This window comes from Mauremys mutica, chromosome 8 (assembly GCF_020497125.1).
Source record: "Mauremys mutica isolate MM-2020 ecotype Southern chromosome 8, ASM2049712v1, whole genome shotgun sequence".
NCBI classification, from domain to species: Eukaryota; Metazoa; Chordata; order Testudines; family Geoemydidae; genus Mauremys; species Mauremys mutica.
Genome location: NC_059079.1, coordinates 12,488,096 through 12,512,628, shown reverse-complemented (window position 1 = coordinate 12,512,628; position 24,533 = coordinate 12,488,096). Strand labels below are relative to the sequence as shown.

The window sequence follows — 24,533 nt, the reverse complement described above, 5'->3', positions numbered from 1 at the left end:
GTACCAGGGCCCTTTGAGCTCAGACTCCTGAAGTAGGGAGCAAAGAATAGACTAAGACTAGTGATGGGCAAACCTCCAAAGTCGAGAATCAAAAGATCCTTTGATCTAGAAATCAGGCTGGAAATCTGAGGAGCACACACACGTGATGTTTTGATGCGGTCTGCCCTGGACAAAGCCAAGAAGTGCAAAGATACATGGAACTGAAGCTCAGACCAACAGTAAGGAAGACAGGCCTAACAATTCTGGGAGGATTTTACAAGGGAGTTTGGGGCAGGGAGGGGAGAGATCAGTGGTGGAGTCAAATCAAGACTAGAGCCAGCTCAAGGAAATTAACTGTACTTATGAACTTTCAGGACAGCTTCAGATAAAGATCAATGTCGGGGGAGGAAAGATGTACTTGGGCTGAGGCATAGGACTGAGAATTAGGAGACCTAGATTCTAACTCTAGTTCCACCACAGGCTTCCTGTTTGACCTCAGGCAAGTAAAGGAGCCTCCCTTTCTGCAAAACAGGAACAAGAACAGTCCTGAGCTGAGGGGCTGAGCTCAGCGAGGCCAGCCCCAGCAGTGCGTGCACATAAATGGGCAGGCTGTGGGGGCAGTGATAGGGCAAGCAAGGGTATCTTTCCCTTGACGGTGGTAGGAGGGAGCTAAAACCTGAGAGCACAATTCAAGTGGGAGTTGGCCACTTCCCCTTTCCTATCACTGTTCGGGATACGGCCGGCCCACTGTGCAGCCACAGACCTTTAGGTCTCACTGCCTGTTTGCTCTGACCTTTCCACAAGCTAGTGAATTCCCCCACACCCATCCCATCCCACCCCACCCCACCCCAGGCCTCACTACTGTTGCCCATTAGAAATCAGGAGAACCCATGTGCTAGCAACAAAGGGCACCACACACTGGAGTGGGTCTGTCCCCTGGGAAGGCTCCCCTAGTCAAACAAAGGACTGTGTGTTTTTATGTCACTCTTGTACAAGGTGTTTCTAGATCTAAGCCAAACACACACTTACCAGCTCCTTTTCAGCAGCCCTGTCAGAAATCCCTCATCCGCTGCACCCACCATTTTGATCACTTTATGCACTGAGGCTGTATTGCACTGTGGGAGCAGGAGCAATAATGACTCAGCTGTCTGAGGATTTTTCCATGATGCTCATTGAGGGGATAGTTAATTGCAAGGCTAGATATCCCTTTAAGGGAGAGAAGGGCTAGAAGGAAAGCAGGTGTAGGACACAATAGAAAAGTCTGACTCACCAGCCTCTCAGCAGCTGACACTGATGTAGACAAGTGGGGTAAGAAAATTGGATAGAGAGGCAGGACCTTATCCAAGCTATCAGGGTGATTAGCATGTGACGTTTTGCTGTTAATTTGTTTGCTCTGTACTGCATCAACTTTTCTCTGGAGTCACCCCTGCCCTGCTGACTCCGTAGCAACTGAGAATAGAACTATGGTTATCCAGTTTAGTTTGAGATCTGAAGCAGAAATATGATTACTCAGTAATGGTCACATTAGGCTAGATTCTCAAAGGGGAGCCAAGTGTCCTAACACCTGCTTCCTAGTGGAATTAGCAGTCCACAGCTGGGTGCCCAGGTTCCCCATGCATTGTGTGGGGAGAGTTAGGCACCGGGGAAAAAAAGGATTTGCAGAACCCACCAAACTGAATAGGGAGCTGCCTAAGCTAGCCAGGAGTGAAACGCAGAGAACAGAAGTGGGACGTAGGGCCCAGATCCACAACTGTAGTTAGGTGCCCGATTCCCATGATCTGGGTATAGACAGGGTCCTCCTGCCCTCAAACAAATTATTTTGCCCTTACATAAATAGTTTTTAAGTATCTAATCAGATACTCAGGCTAAATTCACAACAATCCTGGGAAACAATATACTTTGGTCTTAACGTACCAAATGGAGAATGCCCCCAGAGGCAGTTCACTCTCAAAGGCGCAATCTCTGTTAGAAGCTCTCGACAGAAAAGCACACAGAAGACAGCGTAGCAGAAGTGCTCTGTGATTTGTGTTTTCTTTCATAATAGCACACCTGTGGTCGATAATAATGATTATTTTGCTTGGTTATAAGAGTGGCATAGGTAGGAATGGAAATTTGGGCGAGCCCCAACATACGGTGGATGGGTCATGTCCAATACCCACCTTCAGAGTGCATGGTTTAAAAAAAAAAAGCAGCCTGATAATTAAGTTGAGTCCTCCTCTGAAGTTTGTCAACGCTTTCTGTCAAATCCTCCCCTGGCCCCAAAGAACAGAGAGCAATCCATCCCCTCGTAGCCCAGGGGTTAGCGTTAGAGCATTCCTGGGGGATGTAGGAGACCTGCTTTCAGCCCCATGCTCAGCCTGATTTGGAGCAGAGACTTGTACTGGGGTTTTCCCACTGCTCTGCTGCTGAGCCTCTGTGACCCTGGGGAAATCACTTTACCTCTCCTGTTTTCTCTTCCTCTCTTGGTCTGTCTCCTCTGTTTAGACTGTAAGTTCTTTGGGACAGGGATTTTAAATTATGATGTGTTTCTACCACCAAAGAGGCCTTGATCCCAGCATTTCTAGGTGCTACTGTATAAAAATAACAAATAACAATTTCACATATCTGTATCCTGGCTGATAGAAGACATAGTAATAAGGGAACGGAGTAGTGGTTGGCTGACAACACACAGGACAGAAATATAACTTGAGATCTTATATACTGTTAAGTATAAAGAGACTAAGAAGGATCTGGGGGGCTGAAATTCTAAAACCTTTGGCATGAGGCTTAGAAGCAGTTCAAAACAACTAATTAAATTCTGGTCTGCTTAATCAGAGGTATTGAACACCAGTCAGAAGAAATTATTCCAGCATTTTGTAAGGTGCTGTTTGAAGCCACACTTGGCATCTCATGCTCAGTTCTCATCTTCTTATGAGGAAAGGAAAAGAACATACGTAGAGACGAGTGAGGGTACAGCAGATGGTGACCAGAATGATTCAGGGACTTGAGGAACTAGTTGAAATTACAGTGGTGTTCTTTGGAAAAGAAGACACCTCATTTACAAGATATGCAACGTAACCTTCTGAATGGAAAATTCTGCAAGACTACCTGAGCTCTTGCAAAGTAGTCGACGTGTAGGGAAAAAACTCAATATGCCTCACGTCAATAGGGTTAAAGTGTGGACAAAGGATCTTAGTGAAAAGAAAGGCCTAAAAGAGGTTAAAATCTATAGCTGTGGACAAATGCTTTATAATTGGAAAATGATACCTTCTGAGGTAGAGATGGAATTATATAATGAAATTGAAAGAAGAAAAGAGGTGTTAAATGCGCAGGAAGAGGGGGAGAAGCATTCTGTATTCCTATACTCAGAATCAAGAAAGCTGTAAGGCTATCAAATTTTGTAGCTGTTTTGATGGCTGAACTGGCAGGGATAATGCTTCCATTGAATTGGGTCAGAGGTGTATGCCCAACTTCCATGGTCATCTTGTCTGATTCCTTATCAGGACGACTGCCAATAAAAAATAGTCCTTCAGATAACAGAAATGATACACTTAATGCAATATTACGGTTAACAACAGAATTGATGCAGTTGAGTGTAATCATAGTACAGTAGAACTTCAGAGTTACAGACACCAGACTTATGAACTGACCGGGCAACCAGACACCTCATTTGGAACTAGAAGTACACAAGAAGGCAGCAGCAGAGACAACAACAACAGCAAATACAGTAAAGTATAAAAAAATAAAAATTAAGGGAAAGTTTCAAAAAAAGATTTGACATGGTAAGGAAACTGTTTCTGTGCTGGCTTCATGCAAATTAAGATGGTTAAAAGCAGCATTTTTCTTCAGCATAGTAAACTCTCAAAGCTGCATTAAGTCAATGGTCAGCTGTAAACTTTTGAAAGACCCACCATAATGTTTTGTCCAGTTACCAACATTTCATTCTGCAGTTCTACTGTAATAGAACAGTTCCCAGCACAGGTAGGGGGAGTAGGCAATGAGCCAGCAGACAAAGTGGCAAAAAAAATGCTGTTAAAAAGGAGCAAGCTGATTTAGAGATTCCCTTTAAATAAAGCGGAGTTTAAAAATCTAATTAAAAATGAGTTAATAGAGGAATGGCAGGAAATACGGGCAAAAGAAACAAAGGGAAAATGATTCCGTGAAACATGCCCAAGCGTGGAAAATGCTGAGATACTCCAAGACCCTGAGAGAAAGCATGAAGTGGCTCTATTTAGAATTTGAAACAGCCATTATGGTTTAAATAGTAATTTGTTTCCAATAAACAAAGGCAAAGATGGATTATGTGGGAGATGCAAGGTCCAGGAAATGGTTGATTAGCTCAGTTGGGTGGGCAAAGCATTTACCATTGAAAGGGAGCATTTATAGGGGGGAGGGATAGCTCCATGGTTTGAGCATTGGCCTGCTAAACCCAGGGTTGTGAGCTCAATCCTTGAGGGAGTCATTTAAGGATCAGAGCAAAAATCTGTCTGGGGCTTAGTCCTGCTTTGAGCAGGAGGTTGGACTAGATGACCTCCTGAGGTTCCTTCCAACCCTGATATTCTATGATAAGAAAAAACAAAAGCCTTCAAGTATCAAAATTTCTTTGCAATACCTAGTCAGAGCATCAGGAAAATGAGGCCATACTGGAAAAGGTGACAGACTTTAGTTCTTAAATTGTGCTTAGCAGCCACAGACTCTGCTAGGGAGTCTGCTGTGTCATTTAACACAAGTAGAAGCTACAGCTCTCAAGTGGTCATTTTGCAACTGGGAGCTGCTGCTTGTTGCATGTCCTTCTCTTTCCTAGCTGGCGAGTACCCTTAATTCCAGTCTTGCTGTTGCCCTTCTTATTCCTGAGGCAATAGCACACTCTCATAGCATGAATGGAACTCTTTTAAAAGGAGAGAAGGAAAAGCTGCACAACATGGCAGCAGGCTCAAGAGAGGCAGCCGAAACCAAGAGCAGTGGACTTCAGAGCAAAGCAGCTAAAATGATCAGAGCATTTTTTAAGCAGGCCTGTTGCTTTCATTATTTAAAACCAAGCAAGGCCCTAGAAAATACCCAACAAGGAGAAACCTGTGTTAGGAAAAGCCCAATTAAGTTGTTTCCCTAGACTCACTAGAGCTTGGCCATACATGAGACACTTGATACAGGCTTACACGACCATGCTAGATACACTTGCTGCCCTTCAGTCTTTGATTTCCTGGTTAAACTTTATAGAGCTACTGAAGTATGTTTCATATCTATGGTAAAATGTTATTTCAATTAGTCACCTTCCAATCTTTATTGGCTCTTGTGACCAGAATTCTGGTTTATAAACTGATGTGATCATTAGGCCATAGACGTGGGAAGACTAAGAGAGGAGTGAGGAGTGAGGAGTGGGCGGCTGCCTTCCCCACTAGGTGAAATCACAGAGATCATCAGGGACAGCTCAAAGAAAAGCATGTTGCAGTAATCCACAATGGGGTGACAAAAATCAAGGCAAAGTCCCTGTCTGACACCTTCTAGCCAAGCACAGCTGAAATGACAATAGCTAGCTGTACTTCCAGAAGCAACCCATCATCGGATAAAACTTCAGGACTGGAATCTTTAGAAATAAACGGCAGGCAGAGCCTACACACGTGAAGACACATTACTTCTGTCATTGCCCCAGGCAGCCAATGTTATTCCTGTTGTACCCCAGCTGAACTTCAGCCGGCTAGTTCCCATCTGTACCCCAGTTTTCCTAGACACTGGAATAGTGTTCTGGTCCAATGAAGCAGCAACGTAGAGGTGACTGTACCTGCTGCGTCTACTGATGGCAAACCATCTCGCTGTTTGCCCTAGTGGCCTGAACAGGGAGGATGGTAGACAGAATCTTGCCACACTACATATGAGACCCTGGGGCAGATGAGCAATCACCCCTTGCTATTCTGTCCAGTGAAAGAGAAAATGGGAATATACTCAAGGGCAACTTAATCTATCCTTGCAGACCTGCCTCTCAATCTATTCCAAGATCCAGAGGCTTGTCAGCAATACCTCACAGCTGACAGCATCACGGGCAGCTGATGAATCTGAAAGACCCAGTGTGGAAATGTTCTATGTGCCATCACCAGGAGATCAGTGAAGGCTCCATATCACACCAAAAACAGGTGGGAAAGGCTCAAGGAAATCCAAGTCCAGTTTTTGTCAATGTTGCTTCACCATCTTCTTGGTAACGTTTCCCCCCCAAAAAGATTGTCAGCAGCAAGCCGTGGGGCTGTTTGGGTTTGTTCATTTGAGCACTGGAAAAACAATCTTTTGTTTAAGAGCCCCTAGCACCTTGTCCTCCTCAAGGGAGGTGCTGAAGCTCTCCACCTACAATGTCTCCCCCTAGATCCGCAAGGTGTGTCTCAATCACCAATCGTAACCAGAAGCTCCCATGCCACCTCAAGAACAGTAAGCAAAACTGGATGAAACACAGCTCCTCCCCCATAGATAGATCTGCTAATCTGGTCCCAGTCTGAACAACCTGATCTGCAAAGGAAAATGCTTTCTAGCAAGGAACGCTCAGGCCTGTAACTGAGCGAAGGGAACGTGGATTCACCAGGCTGTCCACTACCTGGCATAGTTCTACTGGACTGTCCTTTGGGGGAAGCTGTTTGAAAGGACCCAGCAGCTTCACACAACACTGTAGAATAAAAAGTGATGAACGCTGTGCCTGACTGGCACTTCAGGGAGTTTAGTGAGGCAGAACCTGAGCCAACCAATCAGATTGCTGGGATGCCTATTACTCACTGATAAGAGTTAAGTTATAAGACTCCGTTCAGGAAAGCAAAGTATGCTTTGAAGAAAGCCTGCACGCTTGTTGCTAAAGATTCTGATGGGCTAGATTGCACTAGAGCTGTTCTCAAATCAAAATACAGCAGGTCAGCGGAAGAGTGAGAATCTGTTACTCCATTGAAACAACATATTATTGTGTCAGGTGAAATGATTTAGCTTTGCTCCAGTCACTTTTTACATAGACACCGCCACCTGAGGAGGTTTGTTGCTTTACTGAATGCCTTAAACCAGCCAAGAGCAGCAGGTCTCATGTAAAACAGTGCTGCCTTCAGCGGTGTTTTGTGAAATTAGATATCAAATTAAAGCAAAGATCTATTTCTTTTTTTTTTTAAAGCTTCCAGGGGCATTTCAAGTTTTTGTTACTTTAGCCAGATCATAGCACATTGTAGAGAGATTTTTTTTTTAAATATTGCTATTCAAAATGTTTGAGGCCCTGATCTTTCAAGTACTGACATGCCCAAACAATCCCATTTGTTCCAATGGAACTACTGCAATTACTCCTGTACATATGTATTTGCAAGGCTGGGGGCCTTGGTTATTGCCTACCTTGCAGGAGTGTTGTGAGACTTGATGATGCTGAGCCTGCGAGAACAATGAGGCAGCTCATGTGCGTAAAGTTATTAAAGTGCGTACGTGTTTTCAGGATTAGGGCCATTGTTTGTAAAGTTCAAATGATAATTGTTAATAGTTTATTTTGAAACACTCTTTAACCAGCTTGAAGTGCTAGAGACTTCGAAAGCAGGTTCCTGGCTGTTAGTTGGAGAGCAAGGTCAGAACAACAACATCAAGGTAGAGGCAAAGTCTGAAAAAGGGTCCAGCCTTTTCCTTATTTTTAGTGCTGATCCAACATCTGTTCCCGTGGAAACTGTAACTATAAGCCAGTAGCTGAGAGCTGGAGTTCTTGTTAGTTTCAGTTGCTGGCTTTCAGTTCCTGTTTATGCCCAGGTTTCCATAGAAATGGCCATCAGAAGGTGAAGGCAAGGAAAGGTAAGGATTATAAAATACAGCTTTTGAAAGCTTGATCTTGAGAAAAGATACTGCATGCTTGGCACAAGGATTATAGCTGTGGTTAGAACCAGGACTCCTGAAATCTATTTCTGACTCTGCATCAGACTTGTTGCTTGACCTTGGTCAAGCCACATAACCTGTGTTTGTCTCAGATTCTCCAGCTGTACAATAAATTAAATACTTAAATCTAACTCCTGGCACTGTTCTGAAATTTATTTAAGGCTTGTAAAGGACTTTGAGTTCTATAGCAAGAGCAGCTATAGACCTGCAAAGGATTACTTCCATTGCTTCACCTTGTTCTACAGAGGAAAACTGCTGCTAGACAGCGGGTAACTAGCAGCAGAGAAGGAAATCCTAGATTTCAGCTCCTGGCTGCCTGCTGAGAGCTGCAAATCAAAATTCAGCCACTGGGTTTCAGTGGAAGTTATGCTTATGGGTTGCAGGATCAAGCCATTTACAAACCAAAGGGGTTTGAAATAGTACCTAACCACAATGGAAAAGCCCAATAAATGTATCTAATCCTACTGATCCAGGACTGTTCCCTAGAGTAGTTTTCTAGTCTATTGTTTAAATGAATCATTAAGTTATGCATTAAACTGGGTGAATGTGCTAATTTAAGGGAGGGCTTGTGGGTTGAATTGTGACCTGGTGGTTATCTGGATACATTCACAGCCTGACTTTTGACTAGCCAATTAGATTTATTCTGCTGCCAGGTTGTGAAGTCCCCGTTAGCATGTAAACCCCCTCTAAAGCATGGAACCACCCTGCCCTCAATAAGTGATCAGGTTATTATTTGATTGCTCAGTTTGAACAAATTTGGCAAATGGGTAATCGCTTTGGAGATGATAAAAGACAGCTTAAAATGTGCTTCATAGCACATAACTTGCAAATATAACAAGCTTAAAATATAAATTAATATTTTTCACAGTTCATCCCTTTCCTCCTTTTTGAAGCTGTTTAGTGGAGATAAAGGTTGTCTCCCTCCCAGCCCATCATGCCCCTACTTGGGCTTCCAGTGAAGTCAGAATGCTGAATCTATCACATCACTCTAATTCCCCTGGTAACAGAGTGATGTCACAAACATAGGCCTCTGATTCACTGCAGCATCCACCAGTAGAAGTTGGGCAGTCAGGGAAAAAGCTTTTATTCCAGCACAGATGTCTTAAAAAATGGCAAAGAAATGGGGCAGAGGGTAACAGGCTCAAGCATTTAGCCCAAAGACACGGTCTTTTTGTTGAAGTTCTACTCAGTGTAACAACTTCACTTTAAATTTTAAAAAAGCTAGTTTCTAAAGAGAGAGCCCCCCACTTAGAGTGACCCTGGTTCAGAAACAAGATCTGTTATCCCACCCTGCCACTGCTGCTGTTCTTGTTTGCTTCAACTGACATTCCTGACATGGGTGGGGAAAACTGTCCACTCTCTGCATGATGTCAGTATCCCTCTGTCTTGCAGGAAAGTCCCAGGCGCTAAAGCAGGGGTTTTCAAACTGGGGGTTGGGACCACTGAGGGGGTCACAAGGTTATTACATGGGCGGGTCATGAGCTGTCAGCCTCCACCCCAAACCCCACTTTGCCTCCAGCATTTATAATGGTGTTGAATATATAAAAAAGTGTTTTTAATTTATTAGGGGGGTCAGACTCAGAGGCTTGCTATGTGAGAGGGGTCACTATAGAAAAGTTTGAGAACCACTGGGCTAAAGTAAGGAGGAGGATCTACTCTGATAAAAGCAAGAGAGAGATCTCACTCCTCCTTGCCCTGACATGGGGGAGTCCCTCACAGCCCTCCCTCCTCTGTGGTTGGCACTGAGAGCTCCCACTCCTGTTTCAATCTACTTTAATGGTATTGGGAGGGAACAAATTGATACTGGCACTCTCCACTTGGAGCTTCCTACATGCACTTAAAAAAAACAAAACAAAAAGCCTCCTTTCCTCTTCACCCTCTACCTACACTGTCTGCTGAGCTTCTGGAATCAAGCCATCCCTGGAAGAATGACCATTGGAAGGGGCTGAGTGCAAATGACTGGCATCGGGAGTAAGTAGTGCATACTGAAAGCCATCTCCATCTACCAGCTGTGCCCTGAAGTATATGCCAACACTTTCCATAAAATACTGCTCCATACTCCTTGCCAGGCTTTTGTTTTTGGTGGGGGGCAAATGGGTACGTTTTATTTGCAGAATGAATGATCACTTACTATTAGCATTAGTATCCCTTATTTAAGTAACATTGCAGGAATTACACATGTATTCTATGAGCATGAAGAAATGTTCTTCTTGGGAAGTAGTTGAATTTGGTCCAAATGTGCGTCACACACATAGCTAATCCCCACCCAAAGGGCACAACTAGCCCATATTCTAATAATAATCTTACAAGTAAATGGCAGGGAAGAGACGGTTAAAACTTGGCTGATAAGTGAGTGATAGACAAGAGAGCTAACCTTTGTGTGTTACAAACCAAAGATTTAAGGAAGTTCACGCTAACAATTGTAGCAGACTAATTTGATTACTGCTGGCTGGCTCAGAGAAACCCGATTTATTCCTGATACAAAAAAATGGCTGGAACCCCCTTTATATTGCGTCTTTCCCTCCCCCGCTGCTCCATGCCCACCCCTCTTCTCTCCCCCACAGTCACACACACAGATCTTATTTAAAACTTAAGAGTTCCTACAGTAGACTGTTCAGCAGCCCCCTTGAATGTTACCTTTCTAAATAAATCTCAGTGACCCCGCAGTGAACAGATTGAATCAAGGAACGTGCACAGGCTTGAGGGGGAGACCATTGCATTCATGGGCACATTACTCCCCAAAAAAGCCACCTTACAGTCTCCTTTCCAGACAGGCACATAGACACCGCTCTTTCCCAGCATGTAAAAGTCCCTTTTAAAAAATGCCTATTAGCACAACGGCAGTGAACTTTAATGGGCTTGTGTGGTTTTTAGCTTAGATTAACGGTGAGGTTGAGTTTTCCTACTTCCACTGTGTTTTCCCCAGGACACTGACCTAGCCTCTAATTGTTTGGCGATAGGCATGTAAGGGGGAGGGGCGTTACTTGTTTATTGGAACAGCGCAGTTAAAAAAAAAAAATCAACCTAGGCGAACAGTTTCAAGGCTCCCCTTAGGATATATCCAAACAGGCAGCCAATCGGCGCTTACACAGCTTTTTCAGCTCGTTTCTTTTAAAGGGACAGTACCAACCAGCGTCTATCACATTTAAAGAGAAACAGGCACTAAAGAATTGGCTGGAAACACCGCCTCTCCCCCCCCCCCCCCCATCAACAGTTTTTAACTTCACACTGGAGGGAGAGAATAAATCGCAAATTCTGGCCTGTGGCTCGGTCGGTTAAGACAGGCTCCAGCCAGGCTCCTCGCCTGGGTCACGGAACTCGAACCCTCGTCAATTTCCTCCCTCATCCTGGACTTTCAAGTTTGCCTTGTTTAAAAAGCAGGCGCCTGCCCCACGCCCCCCAGTAACTTCCCATGACTCGGGCGCGGCGCTAGGCTCCCCCCTGTCCCCGGAGCGAGGCGCTCCGAGTCCTCGCCCACCAGCGGGCAGGGTCATGCGGACGCGGGGTGGCATGGTCCCCCAAGACAGCTTGGCCTGGGTGCCTATGAGCACCCAGCGCTTCCCAAGGAGGGGAAATAGCCTCGGGAGGAAAAGTGAGCAGCGGGGAGGCACGGGGGGGGGACCTCGAGGGGGTAAGGATAGACTGGGGGCAGCTGAGGGTAAAGGGATTTAAGGGCAGGGGAGGGGTGGAAAAGGGCCGCTAAGGAGGGGAAGGAAGGGTGGCTGCTGGGGGGCTTCGGGGAGGCGGAAGGGGAAGGCGCTAGCGGGGGGCTTACGGGGGAGTGGGGTGGAGGAGGCTGGGGGAGAGGTAGGTGGTGTGTGAAAGCGGGGAAGGGCGGATGGCTGGGGGGTGTGAGGGGAGGAGGATGGGGGGGGTTTAGGGCTTTAGGGGGAAGGGGCCTGGTGGGAGGGAAGACGAAGCCGGAGGGTTGGAGCGGTAGGAAGGAACAGCACCGCCCCAGGCCTCCAGCAGCAGGAGAAGCCCCACACCCCATGGGGCCCTTGATGAGGCAGGCTGAACCCGGCCGCCTCCCTTAGCACGGAGCAGCCCAGCTCTCGCATTTAGCTCCGTATCACCTTAACATGCCGCTTGGGGGCGGGGCGGCCCCTCCCCCCGCCGGTCGCCGATTGGCCGGGGCGTGTATCAATTGTGGAACGTTGACGCCCGCCGCGTTCCACCCCAGTGTAGCCACGTTCGGTTGAGCTCGGAGTAGCCGTGGTGGTAGCGGCAGCAGGGGAAGGAGCTGGGGCAGGAGCGGTTCCAGGGTGATGGGGTCCAGTCCGGGGCTGAGGCTCTGACAGCTGGAGCCGGAGTGAGCGAGCGGGGAAGCAGCCAAGGCCGGGGCGGGCCACAGCGAGGGGAGCCGGGGCTGGGAGACGAAGCGGCATCGAAGAGACCCAGGCAGCGGCAGCAGAGCCAGTGGCGGCTTCGCCTCCTCCTCACTGCGGACCATGTTCGCCAAAGGCAAAGGCTCGGCGGTGCCCTCGGACGGGCAGGCTCGAGAAAAGTAAGCGCGGCTGCGGGAGAGGCTGCGGCGAGGCTCGCGGCGCTGGGGGAGCCCCGGGGTTGGAGCGGGGTTTGGGGAGCTGGAGGCTCCGATCTCCGGGGGTGTCTCCCCTAGGGCATTTTTCAGACTTGGCTGCTGCTCTGTCCCGGGGAGGGCAATGGGGGGGGGCGTGCTGGTTCCACCGCGTCCTTTTGTCTGACCCTGGCTGTCCGTCCATGCAAGTGTAAGGGGCGAGGGGCTTTGTTTGGGCACGATCACTTGCTCCCACCTCGGTGCCCCGTCTGGCCCCCTCGCTTACTGCTGGCTCCTGGACTTCGTAAGCTGGGGCAGGCAGAGGATGTTGGGGGCAAAGGGACTGGAGACGAAGCAGTTCGCTTCCCCCTCCCCTTTATATCCTCTGCTTTCCCCATGCACTTCCAGGGTTGAACCAACCTCCCCCCCCCTTTTTTTTGTGTGTGTGGGGAGTTGCTGGGGCTCTGGCTTGCCCGCGGCTGGCTCAGTGACTTGGGATACTGGCTGCATGCTGAATTGTGCATGTGCCTTCAGAAGTAATTTTGTTTCCTGCACTAAAGTAGGGTCAACTTTTGGGGGTTGGGAGAGGGGCAGTTCCCATCTCTCCCACTCTGGTGGTGATGGTGTGTCCTTTCCTGCCATAGGTTTTAGCATGCATCTCCCAGGAGAGGAGGCACCGTTTTGTCGGAATGGGACGGTTTCATGAAGTATTTTCCAGTGTAATGGTGTGTCTCTCTTTCTGTACTTTTACAGGTTAGCTTTATACGTCTATGAATATTTGCTGCATGTAGGAGCGCAGAAATCAGCACAGACCTTTTTATCAGAGGTAAGTGGCTCTATTTTTTTTGACCCCCCCCTTCCCCTGATAGCCTTTGTTTTCAGAAGCAGCCACTGTGGCCTCCATTTTGAATTTTTATCACCTTTTGCCATTTATTGCTAGTTGGCCTCAGAGCCTCCTGGCTATTTGGAGGAGCGTCCTCTCTTGCTCTCACCCTGCCTCATCTAACCGATTTGCACGCTTTCTTGTTTGTAGATCCGATGGGAAAAAAATATCACACTAGGAGAGCCTCCTGGGTTTCTACATTCATGGTGGTGGTAAGTGTGCATTCCTAGTTCCTCCTGGAAAAAAAATAAAAGAAAAATGTTTTATCTTAACCCATCTGAAAGAAAAAAAAATAGCCTAGGTAAAAGTTTTGGTTTGATCCTTGTCTTGTTTGAAAAATAAATGTTGTGTAGTAGCAGTGTATGGTGGTGAGCTGTGGTCTTTCACTACAGGATAAGATTTTTTTTTAAATGAGTAGAAATTTGTGCTTTGTTATAAGGAAGAAGGGGAGAGCTTCCTATTCTCGCTGGATAGTCAGGGTATCTAAATAAGTGCTTCTCTGTCCCTCTGCATCATTCTAAAGCAAGGGCAAAAGGGAGCTCTTGCTTTCTTTAAGATGGTGATTCAGGGTGACTTGATCTTTTGGGGGGTTGTTTTTGGGTGAGGGGAGGAGATGCCATTTTCTGTTCAGTGCTGACTGGTGGAAATAAGTTATACAGACCCATAAGAGGTCAGTTTTTGTGGCTTATCTTTGGCAAAGGTGTTTTGTTGTGGCAAACTTGCAGGGATCCTAAGTTTCTGGAGAATCTACTACTGTGCCCCAAGAAGTAAGGGAAGACGACTTGTGTCCATGAAATTAGTCAATGGATTTCAAATGCTTTTTCATTTAAAGTTTGCTATAGCGTTGTGAGCATGTGGTGAGCAAAGGCTATCAGTTGTTTTAAAAAACAAACAAACAAATACTGGCTATATTGAGAGATATTTTGGTCATATTCCCAAAATTCAGGAAAACCAGGCATACATGCCTACCAGTTTTCCAGAGCAGACACCTTGCGTTTGGGAGTGGCTGAGACTGGAGCCGCTGTGAGTTCCCCTGCAGCCAGTAACTGAGAACATTGTATTAGCTGAGAAAACCAGTTCCTAATTGCGTTTGCCAACTTAGTGCAGGATGCTTATGACATGCGAAGCATATAGTGCAGACTAGTCTCGGAAGATCAGATCTGTGGTATTACTGGACATGTGGGGGAGTTGGTTTATGTTGCATGCCTAGGCAGTCTAACTTCTGCCCATGCCTGCATGTTGGGTAACACAGTTAAAGAAGAAGGGTTTGGGGAACATGGTATAGAATTAAGGCTTTTGGATCCTGCAAAACTGAATTCTCTCTGCCTGCTGCCATATATATGCTAATACTGTCACTGGATTGCCAACCAGTCAACTTCAGGCTCTCAGGTGGCAAGATGCTGCCCTGCAACCAGTGCAGATCAACAAGAAGCAGTGAGTCAGTGCTTACATGCTATGCTGAGTGGGGCTCTCTGTATCTGGGGACGAGCAGTCTTGGGGTGATTTCTGAGATCTTCTTAACTAGAAATCCTGTGTGTGGTCAACACCAAAGAGCATTTGCGGTATGACTTCCCATGCCGAAGTGATATTTCTGTGATTGGGTTGAACTCATTGTGGGAATATTTCCCACGTGTGAGAAACGTTATGTTGAGGTTCAGTAGATTAATACTGGATTCTTGAAGCTCCAGACTGGATTCTTGCAAAGGGTTGCTCAAAACTTGGACTGTGGAAAGGAGGTTTGAACAAGCGGAAACAGCTGGCTACTGGAACACCTTTTGGGGTGGGGGGGAGAGGCATCCTGAGATGACAGTGTTGATAACCTCTTAAATTGAGGTTTTAGAAGTCCCTGAATTACCTTTCTTCATTTCGGCAGATTGCCAGCTCGCTGTAACTATTACCAGTACTAATTTTGTCTCTTAAAATGTTTAAGGTAACCCGGTTTGAAATTCTTTTATTTGGAGTTGTTGCTAGAAGGTTTGAATGGGATGCATGATTCTGATGGACTTTAAATGTTCTCGACCACAGGCCAGTTGAGGTGGAAAGCTGTTCACCTTTAATGAACTGTTGGCACAGTTTGTACTATGCCACTGTACGTTTGCTATTTAGTATATAGGTAATAATTAGTAACTGGATCCTGTTTTGCTTTTTCTGCCATGCAGCGTATTTTGGGACCTTTACTGTGCAGCTCCTGAAAGGCGAGATACTTGTGAACATTCAAGTGAAGCAAAAGCCTTTCATGATTACGTGAGTAACAAATTTTTAATCCTTGTTGTAATTAGGGGGTCAGATAGCTTGAACCTCTTCAACACACCAAAAGCAAATGTAGCCAACTGGCGGTACCTTTTTTTTTTTTTTAAATCAGTAGTGTTCTGACTTGGTTGAACAGTATTTCATAATGTTGCAATTATGTAAATTAGTTCAGATACTTATCTTGAGTGCTTAAAGGTGTTCAGATATTGGTAGTAGTTTTGCATAGCAATGGACAACAAAGCATTATTGTAGCTGTGCTTTGGGGGAGCACTGCTGATATTTCTCATGTTGAGGACATCTCCTTTACCAGCCTTTTTGTTGCACAGGAAAAGGTATGTAATCTATGGATCTGAAAAGGAAAAATCTTCAGTTTCTTTGGTGGTGGTGAGGAAAACTATCCACTCATTGCAGACAAAGTGCACTTAGGGCTACTAGGAAGCTTGCTCTGGACGTCCAATAATCCTGTCTCAAAAATATCAATATAAAGGTACTTCATTTCATTAAGACTGCATTGCAGTCTTTCTTTAGCCCCTTTTTGTCGAAGGTCCTGTTTTTAAGGGCCGTGGAGTGTCTGGAAGAGAGAAATGATTTGAAAATGATGTAGGTGTTGGCTGGGATTGGTAACAGGTTGGAAAGGCTATCTTCTGGGATTGGATGTGAAGCAATGACTGTTTGTTCTGCAGATTCATGTTTCGGGGGATCCCATGTAAATAGCAGAGGTGCATAATAAGGGTATCGGCAGCTGGGTTTTTCGTAATGCAGAGCAAAATGCTTCCTGAGCAACCCCATGACTAAAAGTCACAGGGCTGCTGTTGCTGGAGACTTTGCAGCCATCTGAACCTGTCAGTGGGGACGTTGCTCCAAGCTAGGCTGACTGTTGTGTACTCGTAGGCAAACTTAGCAACTTGTCGGGCTCTGGGATGGGATTGTTCTGAAGACCCACTCTGAAATCTCCACTGCAGGCAAGCCAGGAAGAGTTTTAAGATACTTGATAAGAGCAGACTATTATTTTTGGACCACAGCAGCCGGATAGCCTTGCTGGTGCTCTGAGTGTTTTATGAGACGGTTCGGCACTTAAATCAGAATTGACTAGTGGGAATCCTCTGTCGTCAGTGTCCCTTTTACCCTGACCTCTGCCAGGGCGGAATCCAGAGCAATAATGGGTGGAGCTGTGGAGGGGGAAAGTGAGTTGTTTGTTCCTGCGCAGATGAAACTGCTCAATTAAGACTCTGTGCTCGTGTGAATGCGAAGTTGTTAGGATAGTGACAGAGGAATTTGAACTGAGGAATTGATGCAGGCTTGGGCTAGGTTGCTACAGGAAAATGTCAGTGAGCTTCATTTTACTAACGGCAACAGCAGCCCTCTTCTCCCTGCCCAGCTCATAGTTCTTCAGGAGAAAATGGTACAGAATCTTTTCCTTTCCTGTTATGTTACTGCCATGAACCTGCCTGCGCATCTGCTAGTCTCCTCTAGAACATACGTAAGGTTTTGTTCTGTAAACATGACTCAGTGGATGAGTTATGGACCACACTAAAGACCTCCCAACTGCTCCATCCGTTGCTTGGTAAGGCATTTGTTGCTGGGGTGGCAAAGCATGAAAGCTCATGGGATATAAATAGTGAAGTGCTGTTTGAAAATATTTGCTATGAATGTGTTAAGGCTGGTGTTTCCACCAAGCTGGCACCTGTTTACAGAACAGGTTAAAAAAGAAATGTCTCAATAGTGGTTCAGGATGCAGAAGTGTAATTGATTTCCCCCAGGATCTAACCCAATCAGGAATTGCTGAGCTGTCCCCTAGAGAAATACAAGGGGAAACCAACAGAAATTTCTCTGATTTCCTTGGGTCTGTGTGTTCTGCTGTGGTTTTTCATCTCCCTTGGGATTCAGTTTACCCCAAAGGGAGCCAAGCTGGAATTTTGTTTTGTGACTTGCTGACCATTGGTGAATACTCTTGTATCACATGTGCCATTCCGTATGCACTGCAGATTTCAGAATATTTCAAATGATGTGGCAACGTCCTTTACGTATTGTTTTTTAGATAGATTGAATTAAAAGCTTGGACTTTATAATCAAGAGTATAAGATACAAAGTGACTAACTACTTGCCAGCAGACTTTTCATATTAAGGCCAACTTTGGTAACTTAAAGTTCCTGAAAACCCTTCTGGAGATTGCAGCTGTGTCCTAGTGGACAGTTATTCTTGAAGCATCTCTTCTGTAATTCTCAATTTCCTGAATGTGTTAAGACTCCATGACTGGCCCAGCGGGCCAGATTTTTGGGGGGGCGTGGGGAGTGGGTGGGTCTTGGATGCACAACAAAAGGTGTGCTTGATGGTATTGGCAGCGAAGATATAGCAACGCTAGCAGCAGCCTTATAATAGTGTCTGAGGATTTAGTGTATTTAGAGAAATTAATCTTTTTTTAGCTTGGTAATAATTCTAACAATAGGCCTGAGTGCATTAGATTCACATAAACTTCTTTAATACATGTTGCTTTAAGCTTACAGCAAATAGACACAATCCTGATTGTTTTTTTAATTCTCAGTGTAATACAGTTTCGTAACAGCCCTAAGTACTTTACCTTTTTAGTTTTATTATGAAGACTCATAAGAAGATTTGCTTGCCTCCCCATTCCTCTCCCTTCTTAGTTTTATTCTCATCATCCTCTCATTGGCCTTAAAGTGGTTGATTATGTTTCTGCTCCATGTTGTCGCTTATTGCAGATGCTTAAGGGTTCTTTTTTTCCTCGAGAATCAATGTTTTCACAGCAGGAGAATGTAGTGTACTTTACAGGGCGAGGAAACTAGCCATATAAAACTTTAAATATTGACCAAAGAAAGGGAGCAAATGATAAACTTTTTGTGTGACTAGGAACTTGTTTCTCTGAGAGGTGGGTACATGGCCCATGGCTCTTGTGTGAGTGCTCGGAAAATGCAAAGAAACATAGCACGTTCGTGGAGCAGCAATGCTAGATGCTCCTTTAATCGCAACATCAAAGCTATCTCTTGTTGATGTCCTGGTATTTTCCATTGGGAGTTCTGTTGTGGGGTGATAATGCTGTAATGTAACATGTGGAAGGATGAGGAGTCAGAGGATTTTCTTGTTTGAGGAGGTGGAGTCTGGGGAAAATTTATTCTCTCAGGGTTACTAAGGAGCACCAAAGTCTAAATGGAGACTCCTGTCACCTTCTGAACTTTCTCTTGAATTACTGTTCCAAAGCAGAACATCTGTTGCTGAAGCTGAAAGGAGTGTTGAAAATGTGTGAAGAACTGCCGGCAAATCTTGCATGCCCTAAAGTTATGGGGCTGCTCAGTGGTTCTAACCAGGGTTTGATTCCTTGTCCCTTGCTCATTGGGTGTGGAGGGGCTGGCAGTACCATTCCTGCGCGGTTTGCAAATCATGAACACAGTGGCCAGATAACTACTTTTATGCGTTGGATGTGAGTAAAAATATCCCATTATACAGCATCTCACAGGTTTGTAGAACACTGTTTAAACTTCACCAATTACAGAACTTGGTTTTTGGAGGTTGCACATGTCTGCAATGCATAAAATGACATTTTTTATCAATAGACTTTGTATTTGCTCCAATATACACTAGTGGACTACTCTCAACTTTCACCTTTGTGTAAGTGGAGCGCTGTAAAATAATCAGCTCTAGATGTTTTGGTCTTAAAAACCTCTTGTGCCTGGTGACTAGCACAGAAATTATACGCCGGTTGAAATACGCTTTAAACTTGGCCAGTTTCCCTTCCATGCTGCTTTCCCATTGTTTATCTTGGAGGTGTGGTCATTTGGACACATGAGGAGACACATCTCTCAAGATCAACTGGCTTAGGGAACACAGGCTTTGGAGTAAGAGCAGCAGCGTGCTTCATTAGCAGAGCGTTAAGTGTGGTATTTGCATGCTGTGTAATTTCCATTTCACTTCCCAATATAACCTTATGAAAACTAATAGTAACAGCGGGAGAAAATACCAATTTCCCCCATCAGATTTTAATATTTAAATAAAAATCACTCTCACTTCAGTCTCTCACGACTTTTCATGATGTCTTGATTAACACGGTTCCTTACCTGGTTAGGAAATGCAGTTTCCACTGAGTTTGAGCTCCTAGCTTAGTTTCAAAGATGCTGTGCTCTTGGTGAGGTGGTGCCATAATACCTGGTAGTGGGAGCATAATGTATAAGAGCAGGACTCTGTTAAGGGGTCAGATACTGTCGCTTTCCAGTGTGTGTGAAAAGCCAACACTCCTCATAAATTATTCCTGTTTGTAGCTTTGCTATAGCCAGCCTGTTCTCCAAAGTATACAGAAAGAGTTTATCCAAAAGTAAAAAGCACTAAAAATTGCGTTCATTTTAAGCCACATACATTGATTTCCAGTTGACTCTTCTAATTTGACCTGTTCTGAACTTTGCACTCAGTTCTTAGCAATTAATATACTTTATTTCTGGATCCTGCATGCAGTGGGAATCTGATCAAATTGGACACGTTTCTTTTATTCTCTGCTTCACTTGTTCGGGGTTGTGAAAACATCAAAAGGGAGTGTGGGGGAGAAATATCCCAAATCTGTGTCTCGTTTCAGTATTTTTTGTGTGCGTTTCCAATAGAAAATGTTATATTCTCTCTGGAGGTTACTGCTGTTGGCACGGCTGCCTTTATCTTGCTTCTAGGCAAAGCCCCTCTGTAAGCACACTCGTATTACAGTGTGCGCTGTGTTGCCAGACACTCTTGTTGCAGGTTTCATTGTGCATCTTATGAGCTGGTGAGCTACAAAGGGATTGTACAGCATGACAGGGAATTTCAACCACCACGTTATCTCAGAATTGGCCGATTGATGGTTGCAGTTCAGCATTTCAACATTGTGAAAGCCAATACAATTTGAGTTAGCTGTGATGACTGCCAGTTTAAATACCGCAGTGAATTTCTGTCAAATAGCTAATACATAGAATGGGGAATTGCTGAAAACTTGATCACCAGAACCACTTTAGTCGATTATGGCCTCAAGCTACAGAAAATGAACTTAAATCTAGTTGACTGTCGCTACGTACCTTTTGTGGCATTATTCTGTCTGCACAACCTCCTTCAAGCTGAACTTGAGAGGGTGAGAAGTATTGAGAAAAATCACTCTTTGGTCACATGAGATTTGAAGGGGGAAAAAAATCCACCGTTTTCTCCTCCCCGTCCCCCATTGCATTCATATATAGGTTTCAAAGGTGTCTTGTCCCCCTTAGGGCGGCTGATGGGGTAAGGATGCTCGCTCACTAGATAATGCGTTTACATGTAAAATAAAGCATTGGGTTTTTTAACGGTTTAAATGATTTTAAAAAACAAATCAATCCAGCTCTCTCTCTCCAACTGCTCCAGTCTTGTTGAAAGATGCATTGCTAAAGGAGTGATGGGCAGTGCAAGGAAAGCTGTGATTGGTCCTGGAAAAGATGGTACGGGTGGTTCAGTAAAAATACCTCATTTGCTTCACGTGTCTAACAAGCCATGTTTCTTTTCTTTCTTTTGAACATCTGAAAATCACCGGTTGTGTTAAATGGTGCCTTTTGGAAATCCCTTATGCCAGGGGTCCTCAAACTTCGTTGCACCGGGACCCCTTCTGACAACAAAAATTACTACAGGACCCCAAGAGGGGGGACCCATGCCTGAGCCCATACCCCGCAGCCCTGGGCAAGAGTCCAAAACCAATGCCCCAGGCAGGGGGCCTGTAACCTGAGCCCCAGTGCTCAGGGCGGAAGCCCTCAGGCTTGGGCCTCAGGCTCTAGCAAGTCTAAGCTAGTCCTGGCAACCCCAAATGGCCACAGTTTGAGAACCGCTGCCTTACGCGGTGCAGGAACAGCAGATATGGTGTTAATATTTTTTTTTCTAAAAGGCTTCAATGATTGGTGGTGGTGTGCAGAATTTTTAATCAATAGGGGAATAGGAGACAAGCTGGGACTCCTTCAGTAGAGCCTCATCCGGGCAGAATAAGATCATATGTAGTTCAGTCACGCTCCCTCGATGGCCACACACCAGGTATAGGATCCAGATAGTGGTTTCTGAACCCTGAAAACTAAGCTGCCAATTCCTCAGGCCAAGATTGTTCTCTGTGAGTGCTGTATTCTGGAAGGTGTCACCGTAGGGCACATCACCTCTCTGAGAAGGCATCTGTAGAGGTAATCTCCACTCCTATTGTTCCTTCACTACCAACCAAAAAAAACCCCAGCTTTTTTTTGTGGCCTTGTTTCCACAACTTCCACTAACCTGGCAGTCTGGGCTAGTTTACATGTGATTGCACAATGACTTTGTTTGATGCCCTTTAAACTAGTGTCTGTAGGGGATGATCTTGGTGTTTGAAAGTTTTTCTTCTCTCTCTGTCTCCCCGCTTTCCCCCCCCCAAATCCATTGGTCTGAACTGTAGCTCTAATGTTGTACATTGTAGCTGTTAAGGTCTGTTTTGTCCCTGTCCTCTGTTCTTGGTACGGGATTGTTTACCATTTCAAATCTGTGTATCTTAGCAGAAGGCTCAGGATGTTGTGACCCTGTAAGACAATGGTTCTCAACCTTTCTAGACTACTGTACCCCTTTCAGGAGTCTGATTTGTCTTGTGTACCTCACTTAAAAACTACTTGCTTACAAAATCAGACATAAAAATATAGCAGTGACTCAGGACGCTATTACTGAAAAATTGCTGACTGTCTCCTTTTTACCATATAATTATAAAATAAAACGATTGGGATATAAATATTGTACTTGCAGTTCAGCATATAGAGCAATATAAAACAAGTCCTTGTCTGTATGAAATTTCAGTTGGTACTGACTTCACTAGTACTGTTTGTGTAGCCTGTTGTAAAACTAGGCAAATGATGAGTTGCTGTACCCACTGGAAGACCTCTGCGTACCCCAAGGGCACACGTAACCCTGGTTGAGAACCACTGCCCTAAGAGATGTAAAGTGTTCGGATGTGCATTATGTAGGCTAACCAGGGACTCAATTGGTAAATCATGTGCAGTTGTTCTGGGTATTCGGTATCTATTCTAGACTGTTGTTGGGTGTAGTTCGTGCTACCTCTTCAGCACCAATGAAGAGCTGTTGTTCTTGGCTTACGGGTAGTAGACCCATATCCTAAGACTTCATGGTGGGTGCTATTCTGTGCAACCATGTCATCTCAGGACTTCAGAAAGCTGGTCTTAAGCACCTCTCTGTTCACTTCCATTAAAGCGGTGAGCAATGTAGGGCCTATGAGGCCAGTTGGATTCAGTCTGTTAGAGGATGCTGGTGCACGCACACGCTAGCCAGCTTGTTGCATACTCTGCCATTTAAAAGTTTGTCCCCAAAGGCGGAGGTTGACAGGAGTTCAGTGCCATCAGTTAGGAGCCTTTTGTAGCATATTGGTGACCAGCTAGGAAGTCAGTTGCACCTGTACTGCACTCTGTGGCCACAGCATCCTTTACAGCAGCAGTGATGCTGGAACTTCAGTCCTGCTGCTGCAAAAGAGCAGAACCTGTTCCATGCAGTAATTGTGAAGAATCAAATTTTGTCATGTTTCCATTGAAAGGAGGACATGGAAAGAGGGGATTGACAGAAAACTTCACTCCCTTGTGGCTTTGCTAAGGAAGTGCTTGCGCAGGCACAAACTAAACTGACGACTGTTTCCCTGGTAAGAAATATGCCTGTTCTGTCTCCAAGGCATGTTCATATCGGTTCAGTAGGGCCAGAGTTTCCCAATAGGTAACTGAACAGAGGAATTTTCTTAACATTTGGCACCTTTGCAGGATTATCTGTCAAACCCCTAAAAAGAGTGTAGAATTTTCTCCCAACCTAGCAACATGCTGATTTTACAGTCGTCTACCCATCTTTTTTTGGATGGAGACATTTGAGGGGAGAGGATGTTTGTCGTTTCAATAAGAATAAATCCATGTGCCTTAAGAGTTTCAATAATAGTTTCCAAAGCAGGCACTTATGTAACATTTTAGGTGTCCCTCTCCCCCCAGTAGAAGTTCACTTTTTAATGAGCCAAAGCTGATAAACTTGTCTGGACAGCTGATATCTATGTAATATGTAAAAGCAAAACTGCATCATTAAAATACACTCCTTCATTTAAACTCTCAGTATAAAGTGGCGCTGTTTTAAGAGCATTGACAGTTCTCGCAGACAAAACCATCTCTTTCTGCCTTGGAATGTTACCGTGCTTATAGCAAGGATTATTGAAGTGTTGGATGGTTGCAGTGGAGCTGGGAGAGTGTGTGGCTTTTAAAGCAATACCTTCATTTAGTTGATATTGATGGAAAACCAGAGTGCCCTACTCTTGAGGTGAGGGGCGCAGAACTTACGCTGTAGTCTTTGTGATTGGGGTTCCTAAATATTTATCCTGTTCTGTCCCTAATGAAAACAAATTGTCAACAGTTGTTCAGTAACTGACTAAATTAAAATCTGTAATTAGTCAATTAGATTAAAGAGTTGGCACAACCTGATTGTATCATGCTGGTTAGGTTATTAAGAGAAAGGGTGTGATTTTTAATTACTGAATGCTAATTTTGACAGTTTCAAATAGAAACAGACGTTTTTTCCCCCCTCTGATTCTGACTGCCTCTGTAAAGTAAGGCAGCAGCCTTCTTTTATGTCAACAAATAGTGGGAAGATGCAAACTTTCTCCGGTTTAAATCCACAAGGGATTTCATCTAAAAAGGGTTGGATGGGAAAAAGTTACATTAAACAAAATATTTTAAGAAATTGTCTTTCGAAGACCATCAGTAGCAAAGTAAATCACTTTGTATTCTAGCTGGGAAACAAAGGCAAATGGAATTTGTGCTTCCGGAGTGGAAGAGGATTTCTCTCTTCTTTTCTCTTCTCTCTCTCCTGGCCCCCACCCCTTCCCCCGCCCCGCTCCGAAGTTGAGCACACCACGAACTGCGGCCATCAATAGAGCCAAATCTAACAATGCTTTGTAGCAAATAAAATGATCCAATCACAGATTTGTTGGATGCAGTGGTTGTTTGGGGGTTGGGGAGGAGGAAAGCTCCCCCCCATCCTCCCCCAGGGTACTGTGGGTGTTGCAAATCACACTTCCCAACATAA

The 24,533-nt window shown here is 44.9% G+C and overlaps 2 protein-coding genes across 5 annotated transcripts in view; one reads left to right on the top strand and one right to left on the bottom strand.

Moving 5' to 3' along the window:
* ACOT11 (acyl-CoA thioesterase 11) overlaps positions 1-1,143 on the bottom strand; it is a 120,043-nt gene extending 118,900 nt beyond the window's left edge. The window contains exon 1 of the mRNA XM_045027612.1: positions 1,009-1,143. Coding sequence (XP_044883547.1) covers positions 1,009-1,061 — 53 coding nt within the window. The 5' untranslated portion in view covers positions 1,062-1,143. The remainder of the gene's footprint in view (positions 1-1,008) is intronic.
* A 10,849-nt stretch (positions 1,144-11,992) lies between these two features.
* Positions 11,993-24,533, top strand: part of SSBP3 (single stranded DNA binding protein 3) — a 135,909-nt gene continuing 123,368 nt past the window's right edge. For 2 of the 4 annotated variants that reach the window (XM_045027173.1, XM_045027171.1), the window contains exons 1-4: positions 11,993-12,331; positions 13,097-13,169; positions 13,377-13,438; positions 15,386-15,470. In XM_045027173.1, the coding sequence (XP_044883108.1) occupies positions 12,276-12,331; positions 13,097-13,169; positions 13,377-13,438; positions 15,386-15,470 (276 nt within the window). In that variant the 5' untranslated portion in view covers positions 11,993-12,275. The remainder of the gene's footprint in view (positions 12,332-13,096; positions 13,170-13,376; positions 13,439-15,385; positions 15,471-24,533) is intronic. The other 2 variants (XM_045027174.1, XM_045027172.1) reach the window with 1 other exon arrangement.